The sequence below is a fragment of the Rhamphochromis sp. 'chilingali' genome, assembly GCF_963969265.1.
Source record: "Rhamphochromis sp. 'chilingali' genome assembly, chromosome: 20".
Classification (NCBI taxonomy): Eukaryota; Metazoa; Chordata; class Actinopteri; order Cichliformes; family Cichlidae; genus Rhamphochromis; species Rhamphochromis sp. 'chilingali'.
In genome coordinates this window covers 9158894-9183139 of record NC_137947.1, presented here as the reverse complement: position 1 = coordinate 9183139, position 24246 = coordinate 9158894, and the positions used below count along the sequence as shown (strand labels likewise).

The following is a 24246-nucleotide window of genomic DNA, read 5'->3' as shown; positions in this document are numbered from 1 at the left end:
CTTTTAATGTAGGCCAGCACTTTTACCCAGCTAAATGGAAATACTAATTAAATTTCACCTAAAACAAGGCCAGAGATAGATTAGTATTTTTATGACGTGTATTTTTTTTAATGTATCTATCGTGTGTATGCTAAATTTCAGTTTAATAGTAAGCATATCTCACCCTGGACGCAGCGACGTGCTCTATCAGTGGTAACAGGCCCCGCCCCGACTATCAGCATCTCCAGTCAGTGGGGAGCAGCTGGGAGTCAGTGTGGAGGAGCAGGAGCAGGTAGCAACGGAGTTCAGCGGCTCCCGCGTTCGTCCGACACTTAGCTAGGGCTGCTCCCCAAGCAGTGGTGGTGATGATGGCGGCGGCTGTAGAGAGAGGGGGCGTCCGTGCCGCTTTCCTGAACCCGAGCAGCGGTGGCGGTGGTGGACCAGCGCCGACGAGCCTCCCGACCGGAGCGTTGGCCGGGGCTGTGGTCCTAGGCTCGGGCTCCGGCAGCATGCCTGTGCCCATGAACCTTTTTGCGACTTGGGAGATAGACCGATCATCTCCAAGCTGCGTCCCGAGGTAACGTTAACATTGGCATGTTAGCGTGAAAATACCACAAATCACAATGTTTGCAAGCCTCCATAACGTTGAATAAATCTTTGGCTAACGTTTGCTTTAACAACGCCCTCGCTGAGTGGAACGTTAGGCAGGACGGACGAGTTGCCTCACATTTCCAAAACACTGTTGGGGAGCTAACTGTCAAGCTAACTAGCAAGGTGGCTAATGCTAAAGCTACCTAGCAAATGTTTTGAAGTTACTATAATGTTTTGTGCTAAATGCACATTTGTTTTGCCACGTTAAGGTGCAGTGCGCCAAAAGTACCAATGTTAAAATTTCCATTTGTATCTTAATAGCTTAGACGAATTAACAAGCCTGTAATAATTTATTAACACTCGGTGTTTTTAATGTATTTCGACCGTTATAACTGGCTAACAAAAGTTCAGCTAACCAGTTCATCTGTTAGACGGATTCTACTAGGTTTCCTTTATGTTCTTTTTATGGTGATGAAGCTTTGCACATAATAAATGTCCGGATAGGCCTGTAGTTGATTAGGTATAAGGAATGCTTGCCACCCAATAGCGGCATAACTATCTATAAATACAGTGGCATGGATGCCGTTCGTCTCATAAGCAACAGACATCCTTTTTATCCTTTTGCAGCCCTATGTGTCATGAGCTGCCTGACCAAACGAGCAGTTTTGCAGCTGCCTGGCGATTTGAAATTCCCAGAATTTTTAAGTTCTTATGCTGTGGGTTGTGTTGTGATTACGTCTCTATAGATCGGAGTCGACTACCCCGTTATAGACAGCAATAAACAATCACAAACAAAGCGACTCACAGTAATGACGAAACAGCGGATATGACAAGAAATTAAATACTTTTGATTGTTTAATGTTATTGTTTTCCTGTTGCGTTATCAGTTATCTGCGACACTTTGCGTTAGTATTCTTCAGCAGTGAGCAGGCATTGGTGCCACCTGACCAGAAACCTCTCGGGAGCTGTGGGCACATTAATCAGCTTTGACCTAGATCTGTTCCACTCATTGGGATAGAAGTGGGCTTGGAGGGGAGGGTTTCCTCTACAGTCAATGTGCCGTATGTGTGTATATGTGCCTGTGTCTCTATAGTGCCTGCATGAGCATGTATGTACGAACGGAATCATTGCATGTGGGAAAATTCCTGATCTTTCAGATCCCTGTGTGAATGTTGAATATTGTTCTGTTTGGCTGTGATGGTTCAAACGATTTAAAGCCAGCTTGAATGAGAATGAATCGTCTTTGAAGTGACAGCACTGCTTTTAGATTATACAGCTCCCTGCCCTTTTTCATTGTAGTCCTGTTTCTGAAAATGTGATTTCACTATTTATTTAGTTCCTGGACAGGCCACAGCAAATGCTGCACAGTGACTAATGCATGAGATTATTTTGGATAGTTGTATCTGTTAAGTTTTAAGACTGGATTGCAGAAAACAGCATGTTGTGCATTCATACAACATGCCATACTATGTACATTGATTTCCTACGTCTGTCATTACACTGTTCTCTGAAGTGGATGATGTACAAGGCACTGTATCCGAGATGAATATGGGTGAGGAGCACAATGAATTATTAATGAGTTTTACAGTGAAGGTACACTGTTACTCGACCCACAGCTTTCTTGTTGATGAATGGGATACTTTGTTAGATCTGATATGTATGGAGAAGAACTTATTAGGCATATTAATTCATGACACAATTATTTATTCAGCCTGAAAAGCCTTATTGTAATTATTGTTATATGCGGTGGCTTTGAGGTATAGTGCTCACAGGCTATTCTGCTAGTGTAAGCTAGTGTGAAAAGTCCTGTATGAAGCCCAACCCAAGGCTTGTTTTGGGGATTCTGCCTTGGCATTCTTTCAGGGGCTGGGCCATGTTGTGTGCAGCTGTTTGCTCTTCAACTGGCCTTTAGCAAATGTGGGTGTCCAGCTAAGTGGCACGGTTTCAGATGAGGCCACGGGGCTGTTACCAGCTGAGTGTTTTTTATTGTGGTACTCCAAAACATCACGCACAGCTGTTGTTTTGTAATAATTACAACATGGTAAATAATCCTAAGCCCTTCAGCTCCATTGAAAGCCATGCTCAGGAAAGGATGTTTTTGTCAGAATGGAAAACATGTTGTTAGCTTTTATATGCTATTATATTAGCACAGATTTATGGTTTCTAACTGTGGAGCTGGATGAAACAAAATTCATATTTTAGAATCTTGCGCTTGTTAAATTCTGGGTATATCCAAATGCAAATAGAGTTTTATTGCAGTGCACCATACAGTATTCTGGCTCCTACCTGTTGGACGTAGTGTTGTGACAGCTCCATCCTTAACAGGCTTGTTGGAATAGTTAGAGAAGCATTGTTTTGATTCCAGCATTGCCATGCCTGCCAGTCTGCCACCCTCCAGTGAAATACAGCGTGCTGTTCATATTGCAGGTTATTTCTTATAAGCTGATAATTTTTCCCCTTGTTTTTCTTGTTTTTATTATTATTGCAGTGGAGGGGGGAAGTGCAGAAGTCTCACCTGTTTTCCCCTCTTAAAAGAATAGACAACTGCTTTGCTGATGTTGCAGATTTACCAAAGACAGCTGAGGGACATAATACCCACATTATTCATCTTCATGTAACCTGCTTACTGGACACATTTAAGTGTCTCATTGATATTTTGGGAAATTGTGCTGAATATAAAGTTATGCATGTAAAAACTAAGCTTTTAAAAAACTGGGGTATTTTTGTACTAGAGTAGATTTAAAAAATAATTTAGTCAGTGCTCTGCATGGTGGATGATGTGCTTTCTTAGCTGTTTTGACCCTAACAGTTTTGGTAGAGTGGTTTTATTTTTACCAATCCTTTCCCCTTTATTTAAGCATACGAGAATAATAAAGAGACAGGTGTAGCTGCGGTTACACAGCAGAACTAAAGAAGTTTAGTGGCCTGTTCAAAAATCCAGCTGAGCTGTCTACAGAATTTGTTGAGGTAATGATGTGGTATTTGCAGGAATGGCACTAATGCGACGGTCAAAATATGGTCCTGTGTTTATCTTATTTTGATAAAGAATTTTCAGCAGGATGAGAGCATTGGCTTCTTGCCAAGTTCAAAATAGAGGACTTTTTCATAAACATCTGCACTGATAAAACCCTAAAAGAGCTGAAAATATACTACCTGAGACTAAACCAAGCCCAGACATTATTTGAAAAGTGGCACCTAGCTCAAATCTGTTGCAACATCATCTCTACACACGAACAAGCAGCGTGCTAATGTGTCCATAAAAGCTCTCCAACCTCCATTGTGTCCAAAGCTTTAGGTGCATTATGAAGCTATAACTAACTTACTTTCAAGCTGACAATTTGTCTGCTTTCAGAGTAAACATCATCCTCTTTGGGTTGCTAAATGGAAAATGTTTTGTAGATCTGAAAATGTTGGCGTGCCCTTGATTTTCTTTTTTAAATCCTCTGTGTATAAAGATCCCTCTATTACATTTCTCTGGACTCAGAGAAGTGAATACATCTCAGTTAGCTCGCAAGCTACGAAAAAACGTCTTCCTCTTCCCGTCTGATGTTTATCTCTGCCGAGTAGTGCGTCCTTCTTTCTGTCTGTGTGATTCATGTGAGTCCCAAGATGGCTTTACTCTCTCATGAGCGGCAGAGCCTTATCTTGATAGTAATTGAGTGTACTTTGCAGACTCTGGTCAGATGTTTGTATCTTCTGCCTCAATCTGTAGTGTATCAAACAGATTTGTGTTGTGTATGGCAGATATAGATGATAAACGAAAACAAACCCGGGCTCAAGTAGAGCAACGTTATTGTGTCATATTTGTTCTGGGTCAGCAGAGATGAAGCCATCAGCAAGACATTTTTTACTTATCCCTTATGCCTTTATGCTGTGATGCATAAGGGATATGTAAAAATATCCCTCATGCATAACTGTTAGCGTGCAGTTTCTAGTATCATCCATGGCCTTAATCTCTTAGATTTATTTTCGAGTTTTCTATAAATTCAGTGATTAACCCTTTGCTGAGACCATTAAATCTGGGTACAAGTAAAGAACGCCTGACTGTCAGATAATATGATCTAAATTCACCCTTTCACCTCCTCAATAAGTGTTTCATCTCAAGGCATGGGTATTGTTTCTCTTAGCAGGGGAGCTGCTGTAATCTGATTTCATAACAGGAAAAGAGGAGCTAGTAATCTCATGCTGCACACACACTGTCTGCTTAATCCTCTGCTTCCTTTTGGAATCATATACATCAGCCGCCTCCAGTGCCCTTCAGGATTGTGACACAGTCGCCACATCTGTTTGCACCATGTTTACAATCGTTGTTTGACACCTGATGCTAAATGTTCATATTTGATATGGTATTTTGAATGATGTAAATGAAGCAAGCTTTTAGGCTGAGGAATCATCCCCAAAGAGCATGTTGTTAATGCTCTGTTACAGAAGCAACATTTGACTTCATGGCATGATACTTGGCAAGATGCCCATGCAAAATATAAACAACTCAGAACAAAGGTGCATTTAGAGGGATGACAGCTCCATTTTTAAAGCAGATACTGAAAGTGACAATATTGCAAATGTAACTGGATCGTGACGTTTTTATTTTTCTTGTTAGAGAAATAAGAATCCATAATGTGGCTTTCTTTTAAGACATGTTTCATATTTTAGTCACATTAATAGTTAAACTAGTTCCCTTTTGTTTTATCATGTCTTCAAATAAGATTTCAACTTGGCTCCATGCTGTCCATGCTGTTCACACACTTTGCTGACAGAAGACCAATCAGCACCTTCACGCCCCTCTTTTTCGTGCTTACTCCCACTGCTTGATATGTGTCAAAATTCTCTTGGTTTCCTTCCCTGCTTTCCTGGAGGAGGAGGAATTTCCTTGGGAAACATTCCACATTCCTGGCAACTAGAGAGCTGCTGGTGCAACTGAAATCAGCCTCCTTCAGTCTGGTTTCAGTACCCTTCTCCCTTCCGTTGTTGACTAACAACCTGCTCTCTGGAACGGAGCCAGGATTTGAGCTGTGGATTGTCCACTCTATTGAAAAGTTTTGCTGAATTGGCCCTGAGCTTTATGGTGATCAGGCATGCACTGAATGCTCATGTTGAATGTCTCACAAAGGGAAGAAAGGTTTGTTTCCCCCTGCGTGGACCTCAGTATGGGAGCGAGGCCAGATTCTTCTGTGGGCGGATACTGGGGTCTCTGCTAGTGAAGAGATCCAGCTTCCTGAGCCAGCAAGCGAGGCGAGGAAAGTGTCCTCTGATACAGGGAGGATCCTGTCAAAATAAGCACACTGGGGACAGCGTCTCTCAACTCATATTTTCTCTCTTGTTCTTGCACTGTTTATTTCCCACCTCTCCCAGTGAGGCATTTCCTGAGCTGTATATGCCAGCAGCAACACAGACACCATTATTTCAGACACAAAACATTTATGATGTTGATGAATGAGAAAACATGACAGACCGTTTTAAAACATGAAGATTTGTCATCATGGCAGTCTGAAATCCTGTACTACATTTCTAGCAGAGTCTTCTCTTGTAAACAAACACAGACTGGCAGTGCAGTTATATTTATCCTTCGTCAAATCACTTTACCTTAACTGTCAGCCATACTCAAAGAACATTTCTTTCATCTTACTGAGTCTCATAAATAGAAGATTTTTTTTCCTTGTTTTGGCTAACAGCCCCAGAAAAGAATCAGCATCTTTGCCTTTTCTGTCTGGATGAGGACATAACAGTCCCTGGAGTGAGAAATCTCCGATAACATGGAGTTGGATGCCCTGCTTGCTTGCTCGTCTAATCACAGATTAAGGAGTCTGAACTGTCTGGATTCCAGTTTCTGTCCATGCGCCTTTGATCAGTTGACCCACACTGCAGTTGTGCCACCTTCTCTTTTTCTGTGCATTAAATTCAAGCAGCTTTATTTTAACAAAGAATTAAGTTAGATCTGCACTGAGGTGAAATTAAATTAAATATGAACACTTACTTGGTTAAGGACAAAAAATTGGATGTTACTGTTTTAAATCTAGGTGCCGCAAAGCATTGCACATGAGAATTTTGTATTACATAGTCTAAGATTAATGTTAAAAAGATGGATCGTTAACATAGATCCAACATCTCCCATCTTCATCTCACAAACTGCATTAATTAACGATTCACGGTATAAAAATGGGCATTTTTCATACTGCGTTCACATGCTTATCTGTGGTAATGGAAAAATGACTGTGCTTGTTACTTGGCAGCAAACAGCGTCAGCCTAATTGGCCTCACCTCTCTATTTTTACTCACCTTGCTATCACTGGTGTTAAAATTACTGCTGAACTGATAAAAAGGAAAAACATGATCTGTGTGCAGAATCTCTGAAGAAGCTGGAGCACGGATACAGTTAGTCCATTAGTCATTTGGATGTATAAAATGGGGGGTGGGGTTGTGTCAGGTTTTTAATCACTTTAGGGGGGAAAGTGAACTATTTGCTGATGCTGACCGTTGTATAGTTGTTTGCACAATTCCCAGTTCAGTGTCCTGATCATTTTTCTTTCTTGAAAGTCTTGTCTACTTTGCAGAAAATGGTACGAGTCAGTGCAGGTTTGGAAGGGTGTTTTTGTCAGCTGAAGTCCTTCTAGCATCATTAGCAATGACAACAGGCAAACCTTGCTTCGTCAGGCAATATTTTCTACACTTGATTTATCATACTGCCATATCTGGTTCAGTTACCATAGAGCTCAATACAGACGCGAATCATCTGTAGAACCTGAATAAAGTCGATTTCTTCTTGTTTCTTTTCTTAGGAAGCTGAGGGTGTTTCTAAATTCCCAGATCATTAATGAGAGCAGACAGATTCGGTGTGGTGGATGCAAGAATTAAAGGGCAGACCTAATCCTGTCTGATGCTCAGCAGAGGCACCATATGTCAGTATTAAATATGTATAGGAAAGCTGCACTGATCCTTTAGATGAAATGTCAGCAATGCTTAAATGTAACTGAAAGATATCATCAAGTTCACTCAGTTTCAATGCCGTGTCCTTACATTGGAGATAGGAGCAGCCATGTACATCTTTGCTGGCTAGGTTTTACAGCTTTGAAAATTGATTCTGCTTATTCATATTCATATTAAAGGTGGTAGATTGTCAGACTGCATTAAACAGGACTAAGGACTTCAGATTTACTGTACAATATCATGAAAACTCAGCTGGGGTCTATTCTGACGTGGAGCAATGGATGTGTCAAAGCTCTCGGGGTCAACGCAGCGGTCTGGCTGGCTTTCCCTTGCCAGCCCTTTCATTGCACTTTCATCTTTTCACAATGCAGCCCATTCATCATGGCTTTTAAAGATGAATCATTGTTGTTTTTTTAAAAAGGCTTATATAAGCTCAGCATGCTATAAATCCAGTCTCCTACAGGCTGTGTACATTTTAATATATTCATGCTGTTTAATGCCATTCCAAACATTTCTTAGTATGTATGACGATACAATAAGATTTGCATTATACTTCTTTGTGAATGTGCACATGGACTGCTTTAGTCACGAGGAATCCATTGTCATCCTTATACTACTTTCTATTTGCCTTTGAGGGCACATGCTCACTTGGTGTCCTTGTTAGTATAGTAGCAGTCATGACAAATTGGAGGGGTACAGAAACCTTATGGAGCCTTGTGTACATTCACTGATCCACTCTAGCATCAGAAAGTGATACTTATATAATGAATAAAATGATATCCAGTAATATTGTGTTTTAAAATTATCAAACTATCTCTGCCAACAAATAACAGTCCCAGATTTAGAGGAAACTGACCTAATGTTAGCCCTGCCTTCTTTTTTTTAATTTAAATCCTCCATTGAGTTTTTTCAATATTTTGTTTCTTCTTTAAAAAATCAAAAACTTGAATTTTCCTGATCACTAGGCTGGACAGAAAGAGTGGAAGAAGGCTTCGCTACTAAGCTTTTGATCAAACCAATAGAACACTTGCAAAATAATATTTCTAGCAGGAATACTATTCACCTTTAATAGGATTTTAAAATTTAGCCACAACATTGTCAGTGGCAGTTACCATTCACCCGTATCTATTGGAGTAGTGAATGAAGAGTCACATGGAAGCTACTGAATACAGCAGACAGGAACTTATAAACACTTTTATTAAAATAATCTATCATCAGTATCATCTGCATGCTAGCAAGATACTATCTTCCTTGTTATATTATTTTGTGATGATGATGATCTGGTATCTTTGGATCTGATATTGCCTGTAGTCATGCCATGTTTGGTCTTGTCATGTCTTGCATTTCCTCTACAAACATCGGGTTGCTGACCTCACCAATATGTGTTCAGGGCAGAGACAAAAGAGCTGTTTACCACTGCAGAAACACAACAAAGGATGACAACTATTTACTGAGCTCCTGAAAATTACTGTCAGATCACTGAGGTGTGACTGCAACATGGAGTTGTATTTTTAATTAGTATTAAAGAGGCTGGAGAGTTGAATAAGAAAGTAGCCTGAAAGATCCCAGTGGGAGTGTCTGCAACTGAAAGCTTTTGTTTCAAGGATTCTTACTTGCTGACTCACAAATCATGTTACTGGGTTGTGTTAACCCAGTTAAGGACCAGTTTGGTAATTTGGTAGATTTCCAGTACAACTGGGAAAAGTGCTTTCTCAGTTGGTTTACTGCGTGGTAAAATATAGGGCCAGGTTAGATGTAAGCATGCATTTCCTGTTGTCACTTAACAGCAAGCTTTGCATTTTTTGACTTGCCTCTAACGATGGTTTTCCCTTTAACCCATATTTATATCAGCCAGGAATATAAACTTGCTACCCATTATTTTCAGAGGAGTTTACCAGAACGTCCTCACAACAAGCACATACTGCTTAAACCTCTGATTTACACTTCTCAGACATAAATCTTTTTTCATCTGAGTATTTGAGGTAAAGAACTGAAGGCCTAACTCACCAAACTGAAATAAAATCTAGCACTGAGCTGCAGTGTACCACTCACTTGTAAAATTACCTAAAATTAATCCCGCAGTCATATTGTACCACTGCTCAGGATAGCCTCATGACCAAGAACTTCATAAAGACCTAATTACAGAGTGTTATGACCAATCCCTCCCCTACCTTTGTTTTTTTTAATCACATCTGCCAGGGTGCTTTCATACCTGACTGATGAAACCAATGGAAAGTCATGCATCAACTGGCTTTAGAAAGTAATGTTCAATTCAGCAGTGACTTAAACTATGTATTGAATATGAATGCTTCCTAAATGGCAATATTTCTATTTTGCACAGTATTAATTATAACCTGTACACTGTTTGTGGTTTGAATCTGTGTAAGATTTTTTTAAAGACGTATTTCCTGTCTCTTGGGGTTTTCCCAGTGGCCGTGTTCCTCCAAAAATCCAAGGAAGTTGTGCACTTAGCCATAGTTTGTCAAAATATGATTTATTGAAATAAACGGAGCATGCAGCCGGAGAAGAGAGAAACCAAAGACAGCACCCTGTTCGACAAGTCTTTGATGTTTCACTTGGAGCTTGATAAACATAGTCAGCTGATGTTACTGATAAGTTTAGGTTTGCTATTTTTATTTATAAAATTAAATGCAGAAAAGTTGATTTGTGTCCTTTAGCGAATTTCTTGCAAATTCCTTAAATCGTGCATATAGACTCAGTGCCTGTGAATCAACAGTTGCAATGCTATCAGCACTTCCTATAGTGGAGTATGCATCACAACTGAGCGGACCTTGCTTCAGAGTTGAACGTTGGCTTCATGTTATGTTAACATTTTCCGAAATACATTAATGAACAGTTCATAGAAAGATTGAGTTGTTTTAGTTTTCAGACTTATGGCTGTTATATGTTTTACTACCATAAAAACTGGGCAGTGGATTTAATCACAACAGGAGTTGACTTGTTCTCTGCAAGCTCAAGTATTTGATATTGAAAAGATTTGAGCATTTGATTGCATTGTAAGGATTCTGACTTAGTGAAGTAACCTCAGAGGGGTATACTCTGAAGGTCAAGACAGCCAGAATTACTTTGTGTTAGCTGGCTTGACAAAGCCTAAATTCTCAGTTGGAGATAACAGTTGTCAACTTTTCTGTTTAGCCAGGCTTTCTGCTTAGGGCCTTTGCACACTCACAAAAAAGGAGTTTCACAGATTATATGAGTCTTCTTACATGAAAAACGATCCCTGTGAGTGCACCAAGCTCCAATCAGGGATGTTCAGTTGAGCAGATGATGGTGATGATGATAAACGTGTGATTAAAATTCTATCAGGATCTTTAACATAATATAACGCAACACTGTTATAAATAAGATGAGATTAATTCTGCAGAAAAGTGTTTATCTTGGGATTTATGACACCGGGTGGTAAAATAAACATTTAAATTCAAGTTAATTATATTATGGCTGAGTGGACTCTTGGTGCTGTTCTTTATTTCTACAGTGACAGCTGCACATTAGAAGTCTGAAGCGTTAAACTGGATACATTTAAATATTATATATTACTGTCGCAGCGCCTAATAAAAGATGTGGGAAGCACTTCAGTTGGTTGGCAGATCAAATTAAAATTAGTGTTAATGAGGCAGTATTCATGGTGTGTGCTCTACGTTCTAGTAGTAGTTCCAGGGGTGTAAAAGATACTTAGCAGCCGATTAGAGTCAAGTGTAATTTGATCAATACATTGTCTGCATCACCATTTGTATACATGCATATTCCTGTGACAGTGCAACAAAAACAGTTTGCACTTCTCGCAGTGGTTTTAGAAAGGGATGGCTTAACAGCCATCCATCCATCCATCCAGCAGGAAAAAAATCTATAATTCACTTATAACATGTTGTGGATAAAAAAAGATATATGTTCTGCATAACTTAGCCAGGTAAAGAGAGCTGCTTTTGTGACACAGAAAACTCTTGACTTTAATCTTGACATAGCTCACTAAGTCATTAATCTCGCTTTGTAGTACACCCCTCTGTTAAGGGATAAGCTGCCATCTCTGTAATGTCTGACTCAGTTCTGGCCTTTTGACATTCAACAATGTGCTGGTATAAAAATGGACAGACAGCACGGTCCCCCAAAGTCTATGACTGCAGCTTTAAATCCTCTTTGGCACCATACACACCACTCTACGAAGAGACAGTCTTATCAAAGATATGTTTGCTTCCAATTTTATATTGTTATGGCCATGTGTGTTTTTCCTCACACAAATACTACAGAAATCAGGTTTTACCAGATTAATTGCTTCTCTTGTTCCCTTTGTCTGGTCAAAGCCTTTTCCTGCTCTGTCACTGTGACCATCAGAAGATTTCATTCAGGGAATTAAAGCCCAACCAGCATATGGCCATCTGGCACAAACAACTAGATATTTGGGGGCTAAAATAGCTTTTGCATGCAAGCCTAAGTGCAGGCTAAGCTCTCATGGCACATTCTACTTTTTGAACTTGTTTAAACTAATATATTTGGTCTCATGTATTAGTCCTCATCAATCATAATTTATATTTGTATTTAAAAAATACTCTAGCAACTTTCAAATGTCGTATCACACTTACGTTTGCCACTGCTTTGCAGCCTCTATTGCTTTGTCATATTTGTCTAAACTTTAACAAATGTGAAACAGAACTTTTAAGTGGGTGTGTTGGAGTTTAGATCAGCGAATGCAGGGCTTTGTTTTGTGCCTTTTCACTTTCGTTGCAGTTTGATTGAAAGATGATGAATAAAATATTAAAAAGACAGAGAACATAATTGGTTTGTGGCCCAGACAAACTCAGGAGTTCCATAAGCGAACCCTCTGATGAATAGACTTTTCCTTGTTTTTTGCTGTAAGTGAATGAAATATTAAGTAGAAGTAGCTTTTATACTAGCGTAACTTTTATTTGGGTTAAGTTATGCAACCAGATGTGAAAAAATTATAGTGTTGTTGAGGAACGCAGTGCTGTAGCTTTTCTCTTCAGGGACATGGACTGCAGAGAATTTTGCTTTTTGTCAGTCCCCCATGTATAAGCTGGTACCATATGCAGCCTTCTTAAGAATTTCATGCACTGCATTATGCTCAGCGGTGCTTTATTAGAATGAATGCAACTGCATTTACATCTCAGCAGAGAATACGTAAAATAATACGTTAAACCCACTAAAAGCATTCCCCCCCCCCCCCCCCCCCCCTTATCTGGAAGCCCCCCAGCACATATCCACCATAGACTGTTTTTTTCATTGAGCACTCTGTTACATCACTCATCCTCCATCTACCACTTCCCTCTGCTTTGTGCCACTGACAATTGCTGTGCAGTGATCCGAGGGCATGGAACTGGCAAAACATCAACTAGAATGCTGACCAAGGGATTACAGGATGAATTACAAAAGTGTGTTTTTGTTTAGGCAGCATATAGTTAAATTCAGAGGTTTTGTTTGCCTCCCTTTCAGCACCATGCACATTTGCACATTCATTTGTGTAAAGAAGCATGTCCATATTTGCACAATAAACCTTTTGATGGTCCTGTATATGTTTAGATCTTCTTCTTTTTTTTGGTCACTGGAAAAAAAACTGTCCAAATTAGAAAGCATTGAAGAGCTACGGGTGTTTGTCATTTCAACTGATACGAATGTGCATTGGAAAAACGTGAAGAAGCTGAAAACCCAGCTAGAGTCATCCTGCGCAAGCACCGTTATCAAAATAGGGCTTCTATTTTTCTTGGAATTTTGATTACTTTAGCTGCTGGCTCTTTAAAGGCTCTGAAATTTAGAAGTGTTCTTATCACCTGTGACATGCAAATACAGATATCCAGGAATAGTTTGGTGATAGTAACTGCATGTACTCCTAAGGGGCAGTACATGTTGGGCAACCAGTTTTCAAAGATGTTGATGTAGACAGAATGAACGCCCGTTCACGCCAGAAATACACTTAACTGATGTTGTGATGATGTATTTTTCTGTAGTAAGCTGATTGTTGTCAGCCTAACAGTGGAACTGCATACAGTGGAAATAATAAATACTTTCAGCCCCAAGATTTCCATTAGACATGCACTAATTCCAGTTTTTGTTTTTTTTATTTTGAGTGATTCAGTTTTTCTTTCTAAGATGGCATACTCAATCATTCCTGTAGCTTATCTTTAATTGACTGATGACTTAAGTTTAGTAACATTTATCCTTTGATGACTTGCACTCTAAATCGACGAGTTGAACAGATTGTGTTTGAGTTTAAGCTAATGAATGTTGAACAACTTGACTGAGATTCTTGCAAAAAGAGAGGAGACTTTGGAATGAATTAAGTCTACGCAGATTTCTAAGAATGATCGAAATGAGGAATCGGATTACTGACCAATCATAAGGTGCATGTCCATTTCCAGTCTTGTGATGGGAAGCTAAGGTCCATGGGGTTCCAGTCTTGAGTTTTAGTTTCTTTTTTTTTAAATACCTTTTGAAGTCAGTGAAATATAGAGTGTATGTGACATAAGCAGTCTCCACACAGTCATATAATTTTACTAAAGTGTCAAACTCAAAGAGCTGACTCCAGAGGAACCTGTGTCAGGCCTCCTCGTGAAAGAAAGCCAGCCTGGCTGCAGAGAGTAGATAACAAAAAGAATTATTAGCGGTGCAGAATATGTGTTTGACTGACTGCTACTTTGCTGTCCACCTTTTAATCCACCTCTCAAAATTGATTTTCCTCTGATGTTCATACATCTCTTTGATAAGGGGTGAACCGAAATATTCAGTCTTTAGAGGTAGAGATGGATTGGCTTGACTATGACTCTGCAAATTCTGTTGTTATTTCCTTATTCTGGGACAGGTTGAAAGGATTATTCTTATACAAAACTGAACTTTTAAAACTTCAAATGTGTCTTTTACTTCTGTACCTTTATTTGTTATTAGCAGAGAGAAAAGATAAGATGATATGTAAACCCTTCCACAACCCACAATCACAGGGCTCTTATCTGGAACCAAATATTTGGCCACAACTGTTTGAGTGGACTGCCTGATAAGTTGTTTTGTTTGTCCAACACAGATAAAAGTGAAAGGATTCAAGTGTAGCTACAGACAGACCGTCTTTTACAACAGCAACTTCACAGTTTATTTTGCATCCGAGGAAAATTAGAAAAGATTGGTTAAACCTAAAACCAAATACAGCAAAGAGAAACATTTGATCTATAAGGTACATTTTTTTTGCCAGTTCACAGCGTCCATCTGTCTCATAAGAAGTGTTGATTATATTGATTTTTCTCATTGCAGTAATACAGTTTTAGTTCCATGGTTAGACCAGAAAAAATTGATGACTGGCAATAAACTACCAGAGAAATGAGGTTGTGTTTATAGTTGGCAAGGTTTGTTGTGTTTGCTATTTCAGCTACAGAGATTTCCATGCAAATCCTTTATCTTTCCTCTGCTTGTCTGAACAGTTCCTTGCTTGTCTGGATAGTTTTACTTGCTTAACACAAATGGAAACATTTGCCACCTCCATAGTTTTGATTTCCTTGATGATATCTGAACGTCTGCTTGATCTAAAAGGCGGAAATGGCCATGCAATCTAATGACCTTGCTCTACTTTAGAGGCAGAAAAGGTTAACAGTTAGTAATGGTGCAGTGAGTGACTTGGGCGCGCTAATGGACTTAGATGGAGAAGCATTACTCATGCAGCTGAGTGATGACATACCAGCCGGGCTGAAGCAGCCAAAATTATACCAAAGCCACCACGCTCCAGCAGTTGTGACATCATTTTTGACGTGCCATTTGAAAGGAAGTCATTGGTGAACTTAAGCGTCCTGCTAGGATTTGTACAGTCTTTACGCATAGCACTATTTGAACTTAGCATTCTTAGTCCACTCTTCTCTGTTGAAGGTAAAAATGATGTGATGTATAGAGTTTGAATGCCAGGTCAACACCGTGAGTTTCTTCTTGTGTTTCTTTAGCTGTTTCAGAACAGTTTGTGTGATGTGACAGGGCTCATTAGTCTACCAGTGAAGGTCACTGCTATGGTAGATACACGACAAATGTATAAATCCTTTCCTAACATTCAACTTTTATCAAATAACTGTCTGAGCAGGTGTCGATTCAACCTTCCAGTCATTTTGTAGGCTGTAATCCCCTCTCAAACTCAGCCTGTAAAGACCTTATAACCAGGATTCTAGCATAAATAAACTCAGTGTATCACAATGATAACTCAATCAGAAAAGCTTAGCAGGCAGTTTATTGGCTGAACCAGCACAAGCATTGAAATTGAAAGGAATTTCATGGACTCTTATCAACTGGGAAACAGAAAATATGTCACTTATCTTTCCTTTCCACTGCCTGTTCACAGAACTATTGAATTGGAGACTGTTTTATAAATTCTGCACTCACCCTGCCTTTCCTTATGGATTGATAACACTGTTTTGCTTTGGTCCCATTTGGCACAGACAGGCGTGCTATGATTCCACCCCAGGGTCTCTCTGGGAATGTGGGAATGTTGGGAAAGAAAAAAAAGGGAGGATTAATGCAACTTGTGAAGGGCTCCTGCAAGCCCCTATTTTTATCTTGAGCGTGTGCCAGTGTCTACTAAGTGGAAGGGAGACCACACACAAATAGCAGCCCCCCCCCCTCTTCTGTTAAATCACACACTGTCACAATCTTTTCTGAAACTAGTTAAAATGTCCTTGAATCATTGTGTACTACTTATTTTACCACACTGATTAGTGTTTTTGTGCTACACCTGGTTTGTCACTGAAATCACAGTTTGAGTGGCAAAGTAAACTGGCTCTATGTAGGAGCACAGGGCCAGCCTGGCACCAGGCCACAACAGATGGCCATGAGTTTCACTTACAACACAACACACTGGCAGGCAGGAGTGGTGATAACACTTCTAATAATAATAATAAAAATAAAAAAAATTCCCAGTACCCTAGGTGACCCCCTTCAGCGCCTGAAGCTGTTTTGATTACATGTGAATCAGAGTCTGGAGAATGAGTGTGTGCGAGGAGAGATAGCTGTGATGGGATAGAGATGTTGTTAAACCATCAGCCCTACTTTCGGTCTCTCTCTCTCTCCTTGTGTCCTGACAGAGAGCTATGGCCGACTGATGAGTCATTCTCACAGGAAGGCAAGCTGAATCCGTGCATTACCTAGAAGATTTACCATTTAATTACTCCAACCTCAAATAGATTTGCAACTGTTATTCCAAGGCAGATGAGGTACTTTATGTAGCCAAGTGGACTGTCATCACTAAGTGGGCCTAGAGAGAGTCATCACAGGAACACTGAGTTCGTGACCTGTTCAGATATATTTTTTAATTCATAATTGAATGTGTATAAATATTTTGGGACACTTGGAAAAACCTCCCTTGGAATTTATTGGTCTTTATCTCATTTGAAGCCGTATAATAAATTATAGTGTTATTATACAATTTGTTCTTAAAATCTTATTTTAAACTGTTATTTTAATTGTTAAAGCTATCTTTGAGCCTTTAGCAGCAGTAAAGACACAAAAACAAAAAAAACAAACAGTGTTCGTCATCCTCCTGCATGGAATAATAAACAACCACTCCATTTTTGTCATCTGCAACACCGCATTTTTCTTTGTATTGAACAGTATGAGTCTTTGTGAATCATAGTCGTCTAGCAGGAAGTGCCTGGATGAAGTGAGTATAGCAAAGTGGCTCTTGAAAAAAAAAATTGAGTGATTGATTTGTTTTTCTTTCTTGTCTGCATCTCTGGCTCAAGCTGATCACAATTTAATCCAACAGGGCTGGTGGGAAAAGTGGGTCAGGAGGAAGTTTAGTAAACTTGGCCTAAGAGTTGTTGACTTTTTTGTGGAGTATCTCACTGCAGAGGGAAGTTTCCTTGGGGGGGAGCTGGTGTGGGTGAAAGGAAGCAGAATTGTGAAATAGTTGTATAGCCGTGAAAGAGGAAAGGAATTTTGTGTGTGTGTTTGTGTGCATTTTCTTTGTGTGTGTTTGTGTGGGGGTTTTTTTCCTGATTAAACATTATGTGTTACTGTGTTCGATTGCTTCGTTGTATTTCACCCATCCTGGATCACAGCTTAACAGCTCCCACTTAAAAAAACCCCCAAAAAAACAAATTTTTCCTCATCTTATTTAATCATAAACACGGCAGTGAATCCCATAAGCCTCTCTGCTCAGCATTTTAATGTGTATTATCATGCTCAAACAGCATTTGCAGGCTTCACTAATGGTACTTTGTGGCTTGTCAAAGCATCTGTGCTATGCCATCTTTTAGAAGGAATTTGCCCATTAACCAGACAGTATGAATTGTAAAGCAGCAGTACTTTTGTGTATCATCTGTTTACAAAAAGGCCATAGATTTTTCCCTAAGGGGACACAAAGCTGAATAGAAGTAGCCTTGAACACTGAGATTCCTCATCAAGTAATGAAGGTGCTCTTGTACTTGTGCCTTTACTCGGGTCTTTTTCTCAACCTCTGTTGTTTTCTTTTCCACAGGCTTTGCACCCTCACACTGAAAAAGCTGGTCGTCCTCAAAGAACTGGATAAAGAGCTGAACTCTCTGTCTATAGCTGTCAAAATACAGGTGGGTGGGTTAATCTCCCTAGTGTGATTGGAATAACAGGCTCAGTTGTAAGATCGCGGTGTGTCACCATCTGGAGTCTGTGCTTCACTGCTTCCTCTTTACTTGATGCTGTTGAATGTAATTGCAAAGCCTAGACACTGAGAAGACAAGCTAGTAATCCTGCTGGTTGATTAAAAAGAAAAAACCTCCCTAGGTGAACAGGAAGCTGTGGTGAGTCACGTGCTCTCAGGTTCCTTAAATGGCAGACTGGCATTACCATGCTAAGCAGTAGCATTAGCACCTTAAGACGGATTGTGTATCTTTCATTGATTGCTTGTGCATGCACGCCTCGCCTAATCTCGATGTTATTCGGTGTTATTCAACATTTCCGTTCAATATATTGTATGGAGGTTACTTTGTGTGTGATTTTAATGTCAGGTTTAAAAAAGCTGAGTGTTTTGGACAGTTTTTTTTAAACAAATTAATTCTCTGTCAAAACAACGACCCCTAAAATATATGAATATGAACAAGTGTTTGTTTGGTTTTTAGACCAAATTGCATCAACAGAGACCTCACTTAACATGATGAAGCCTGGGTTTACATGGAGATTAAAGTACAAAGTTGTACTGTCATGTTTTTTTTTACTATTTCCAGTTAAATGTATGATTTATTTATTTATATATATATATATATATATAAGGGGTGCAACGATACACAAAATTCACGGTTCGGTTCGATACTTTGGTGTCACGGTTCGATATTTTTTCGATACAAAAAAATGTTCATGCATTTTTAATTTGTCATTTATTAAAATTATTAATATATATTTTAACTCAAAAGTACAGTTTTTAAATTTAACCCTAACCCTTGTGCGTGTTTTTTATTTTGACAGCGAATGCGCACCTGCGGACCACTTATGTGCAGCCCTGGTTATTTAGCTCGTCATATTGCAGCCACAGAAATTATTTTGTCCATGAAACCATAAAGCTGCACTTTCTTTTTGCCTTATAGTCTGATTTGTCATAACTTCTCCGTTTTGTGGTAAGCTTTTCTTTGGCTGTCACTTCTTCACCCTGACCTGTCTTATTTGGCTCAGCAGAACTGAAATGCTTTTACACACGGACTCACATAAGCTCAGCAATTCTCTGCACGATCAACCTCTCACATGTTTAAGCTTGCTGCGGGAGATTTCACTTGTCATGTTTGCATAGTAAGCTAACGATTAATAAGACGATGTCAGAGGAATTGGTGCACAAATTATCATCACTCACAGATCAGTGCTGTCGCTCTCTATACACAGTTCGCGCGATTGCAAAGTGAAAGCAAAAAAACAAGCGCAAATTCAAACGCGACTTCAATATGTCACATATTGACAGTGGCTCACCGATGCCAATGACATAATTACCCAGCTACATTTCTGAAAGAATGCAAAAGCATTGACATATATTTTTCCTACAATAGCCCGACGGGCAGGGAAGAGATAGATTTTGGTAGCCCGACTGAAAAAATCGTCGGGCTAGCGATATTGCAAGCCCTGTATCTGATTGAGGAATCACTCATCTTTGGAAAAGAGAGTTTATTACAGAGAAATGGCTCTTTCCAAAATAAAAGCTATACTATCCGCTTCTTCTGGGCTATATTCTCAGCAGCATAAGGAGAATCATGTGCTAACAGCTGTCTAAATGACTCGGCTAAAGTTAGTATCATGCTTGCTTTTTTTTGTCTGCTTCCACTTGTTTTTGCACTAGGATGATGTCGGCGTAAATGTGCAGTCATATTCGTTGTGTTCCCGCTAGTGCATTCAGGTTAATCTCGTTGAAATGACCTTAACGCCACAACACGGCAAATCTCCGTTAACGAGCTACCGCCGATCGCTCCGTGCATGGGGCTAGACGGCCAACACGTTAACAAGCTAACTGCGCTAACACACTAGTTCACACCAATGTAATTGAGCATTGCATGGCACATCCAACATACTGTTTTACTTTAGTCCATGACTCGCTTACCTTCAGGGTCATACGTCACATGAAAACCAAAATAATTCCAAACGCCAGATCTGAATGAGGGTCAATTTGCCTGTTGCAAGGAGAGCTTAACTTCTGTCTCGCTAGCTTGCCCTGCGCTCTTCCTTCTGACTATGCTGTCTGTGTTGAGCGCTCAGTGGATCTGCGCTGGACAGTGCAGCCTAGGCGGAGTAGTCGAACACAGATTCACTGAGCGCTCAACACAGACAGCATCGTCAGAAGGAAAATTGATAAAATAAATTACAAATGTTGTATTGTTCGATACATATGCGTACCGAACCGAAAGCACTGTATCGAACGGTTCAATATCGATACGAATATCGTTGCACCCCTAATATATATATATATATAAATAAAAGACACTTTATTTAAAAAAAAATCCACTCTTCGTTATTTGACCTTTTTTTTTTTTTTTTAAATCCCATTCTCAAAAGTACCCCCCCTTTTTTTTAATATATATGTATTTAATTGAAAATTTGTCTATGTAGTACTGGACTGGACAATTCTGTTCTAGAAGGAACAAATCATCCTCTCTTTACTGTCATCCTGAAGGAGAAAGAAAGCAACCACATGTGGCTTGATCCATGAGCTACACCGTCTCCAGAGCGTGAAATCTCTCCATTTCTGCTGAGCCGCCCGGAGGACAGCAGAGCGAAGCTCTGTTCACAATGGCTCTGGAACTGGAGCATTAAATGCAATTTCTAGCAGGTTTGGTTAGAGAGAACAGAGACATTGAGGGTATAAAAGAGACAGTCGGGGAGGATGACAGAGGAAAGGAACGGCTTTGTTTTCAGTCAGTAAATGACAAAGCTTCATTACTGCATGTCATCGGGTTGTCTCTGCAGCATGGTCCGTGGCCTTCTCTATTCTTTCTCTGGGCCTCATTAGGTTAAGTGGTCTGCATGCACGCACAGAGCTCATGTAAAGACATTTGGATCGTCTGCTTAAACTGAAGCAGAAAGAATGATGACGTTGCATTTTAGTCTGCAAAAAGTTGTTTTTGTTTTTTTTTTCTGGCTCTTTTCAAGTAGCTACGTGTAATACATATTTTTCCATATGTTGCTTCTACGTATGTACTCCATGATCCCAAATTTTTTCCTGTCTTTTGTGTACAATTGACTGAGGCTGTGGGCAGGCCTCAGTGTCATCTGGATTATGATAGGAGAACATCATTCAATTCTCATTTTAGTGCAAGTTGTTGTCCAAAGCACTTCCATTTGCAGTATACTTAGATATGATCCAGTTATGTGTTTGTGCATGTTTGACTTACACTGTGTTGGGTAAAGGCAGAAGCCTCAAAACCTTTAAAATCTATTTAATACAATTTCACATTGAGCTCTCATCCCTACCCTTAATCCTTCTCATTACTGCAACAAAAAAAGGGATGGGGGTCCAATTAAGGGAATTGAAAATGTCTAAAAAGGAAACCTTGAGACTGTATAGTTGAACTTGTTTTCACAGGCTTGTAAAGCTTGGGAGAAGGTCTGTAACATAGCCCATCTGGCCCCAGAAAGACAGTCAAAGTGTGCAGCAGGGGAGCGAGGATGAGAGAAAGGGAGGGCCAAAGGACATTCAGTACAAGCTTTCCTTGCCAAGGCTCTGTATTGTTAATGCATGTCATGCAGTTTCAGAGTGTTCTGCTTTTGTGCCTTGATTCATTGTACTAGCCAGTAAGCATGAGGGTGCATATAAGGCCTCTTTATAGAGCTCAAGTTAGTGACAAGGTCAGACTTGGACAGAGATTTGACCTTAATGTTTTATATAAATATATCCATACTTAACAAAAGCTGCAGGTACTGTCGAGGCACTGGCAGCACGTTCCTCTCTGGAGCATATCGTGCCATTAGGTTAGATAGAAAAAGAAATGAATGATTGTTAAGAGTCAGCAACGGTTAACATCCTTAAACCCTCAGTCCTTTAAAGTTTTGTGTCTCACCTTCTGCTTTTTAAATGCACATTGTTCTCTATCGCCTTTTGTGAGTTAAGCTAGAACATTGCATTGTGTTCTTGCTGCATTGAGTTTTAAAGACATAGAAGTACTTAAACCAGTTCTGGATGTGGACACAGTGGAGTGCTTAACAATTATTTTATGAAGCTAAAAAAAGAAAAAGAGTTCTTGTACCCCGGGGCAATGTCATATTAAATATGTTAAACACTTACATAAGTGATTTTCCTACTGCCATCCCACATTGTGTCATAGAAAAATAGTTTATTACCCTTTATTTTCACATGATTGCTCAGTACTAGAAACATAGCAAAAGGCTTTAAGTGTGTATAATGCAATATATGTGTGTATGCATGTGTGTGTTGTGGTGATACATATCTGCACCATTATATTGCTAAAACTTTAAAACGATGAACGAACAGTCCGATCATCTAATTACTCTTTTTTTTCCTGGGTTGCCAGGGAAACAGTCAAAGTAGGTTCTTTGTAGAAACCTAGTTACTGCTGCTTGTACTAAAACCTTGGTACTTTCTCACTACTAACAGGTTGTGACTATGTGAGAGGATGTTTCCATAGTTCATCTGTTAAACTGTGAGTTTTAGGCTCAGCTCTATCTTCGCTGTTACAGCACCTGCAGATTCCTCTGTCAGTCTCTTACTCTATTCTTTCCCACTTGTGAACAAAACTCGTGAATTACTTTTACTACTTGACTTGAGGCAACTACTCTTTCCCAACATATGGCAGGCATTCCACCCTTTTGTAACTAAGGGCAGTGGTATCAGATCCGGAGGTGCTAATTGTCATTTCACCTGCTTTACAATCAGCTGCAAACTACTTCAGCGTCTACAGTGCCTATAAGTTTTATGCTTAAAAGCTGCAAATAGAATCTGTGACAAAGCTAGGTCTGGTTTAGCTTAATTTGTACAATTTGCCAAAGAATGTCTTGAAAAGGAAGCCACTTAATCACAAGGACATACAGACAGATCCACGCATTATCACTTAGAACAAGATTTTACAAGCCATCTCATCTGAAGTATATTGCAGTGTAAAGTGACCCCTCTGGTGTCTTGTGATGATTCCTCAGCACACATTCAACTATTTTATTTGGTATCTGTTACATGATTTGGCAGCTCTTGCAACAGTCAGATCCAATGTCGTACCCACTGCGTGGGACTATTCCATGAGTTTCTCTCCTGGGTATTAAGAGAGACACTGGATATCCTCACTACTCCATACTGCTCACCAAGTCTTATTTAATTCTATCATCAGATAGAGCACATACCTGAACTAAGCTTTGAGTGTTCATGACATTTTTGTAGCTGTCAATGGGATGACACAGCACTGCTACTCTGGCAAAACATCAGGAGCCAAAGGCTTGACATGCTATTTATTTCCTCATAATCACACTTTAGTTCCCAATTTTAAGTTTATAAGAGGGAGAAAAAGACGCTTAGTTGTGGAAATCTGTAATTTGGCAAGAAACACGAGAGGCTTTAATCCAAGGCATATCACAGAAATCTAAGGAACTGCTGAGGGCTGAGACAGGTCATCTGAGGACACGCTGTGTGTTGCTGTCTTTACAGTTACACTTAGGGAAGAGGCGGCGTTCAGCCTGTGCCATTTAAATCCCCCGAGAATGTTAGGTCACCATATCATTGTGCCAGAACCCAGTACTAGCTTAGGTGATGAGACTTTCTCAACCGGCTTAACAGACAATTCTCTACAAGAATAGAAAGCATTAGGTAATGAAGCTAATTTTTGTTTTGAGTAGTAGCTTGAATATCAGTGGAAGTAAAAAGTGTAATACAATAGCTGTGTGAATGTATTTATACTAATAACTTTCTTAGTGTTATGCTCTTAGTTCTGCGTGAACTAGAGATCGCACTCAAAGTATGATTAAGAATACTCACAGCTGTTTCCAATATGTTGAGTATAGCAGGCTTTTGATTAGAGAGTTACTGTTTTAAATATATTAGCACAAGCTATTTAACTTATCCTAGTAGAAGCAAAGGAGTTGAGGACTGTTTGTACTAGGCTACCACAAGGCGCGAATCTGCATAAATGTGTGAATGTGAAGGAGGCTGGTACTAAAATAGGGTATGCACACTCACTCACTGTTGTCTGCATTGATAACCGGTTAAGAAAAAACACAAAATATGTGATTTGTTGGGATTTTTTTTTTGTTTTTTTACTTCATTGATTTTTGTGTCAAGGATTTTTAGTCAATTTATCAACCAAGTAGCATCTA

General features: G+C 39.6%; 1 protein-coding gene across 4 annotated transcripts in view; it reads left to right on the top strand.

Moving 5' to 3' along the window:
• The first annotated feature begins 246 nt into the window (after positions 1 to 246).
• LOC308388814 (phosphofurin acidic cluster sorting protein 2) overlaps positions 247 to 24246 on the top strand; it is a 44798-nt gene continuing 20798 nt past the window's right edge. For all 4 annotated transcript variants that reach the window (XM_080869748.1, XM_080869746.1, XM_080869747.1 and 1 more), the window contains exons 1-2: positions 247 to 556; positions 17963 to 18050. In XM_080869748.1, coding sequence (XP_080725874.1) covers positions 345 to 556; positions 17963 to 18050 — 300 coding nt within the window. In that variant the 5' untranslated portion in view covers positions 247 to 344. The remainder of the gene's footprint in view (positions 557 to 17962; positions 18051 to 24246) is intronic.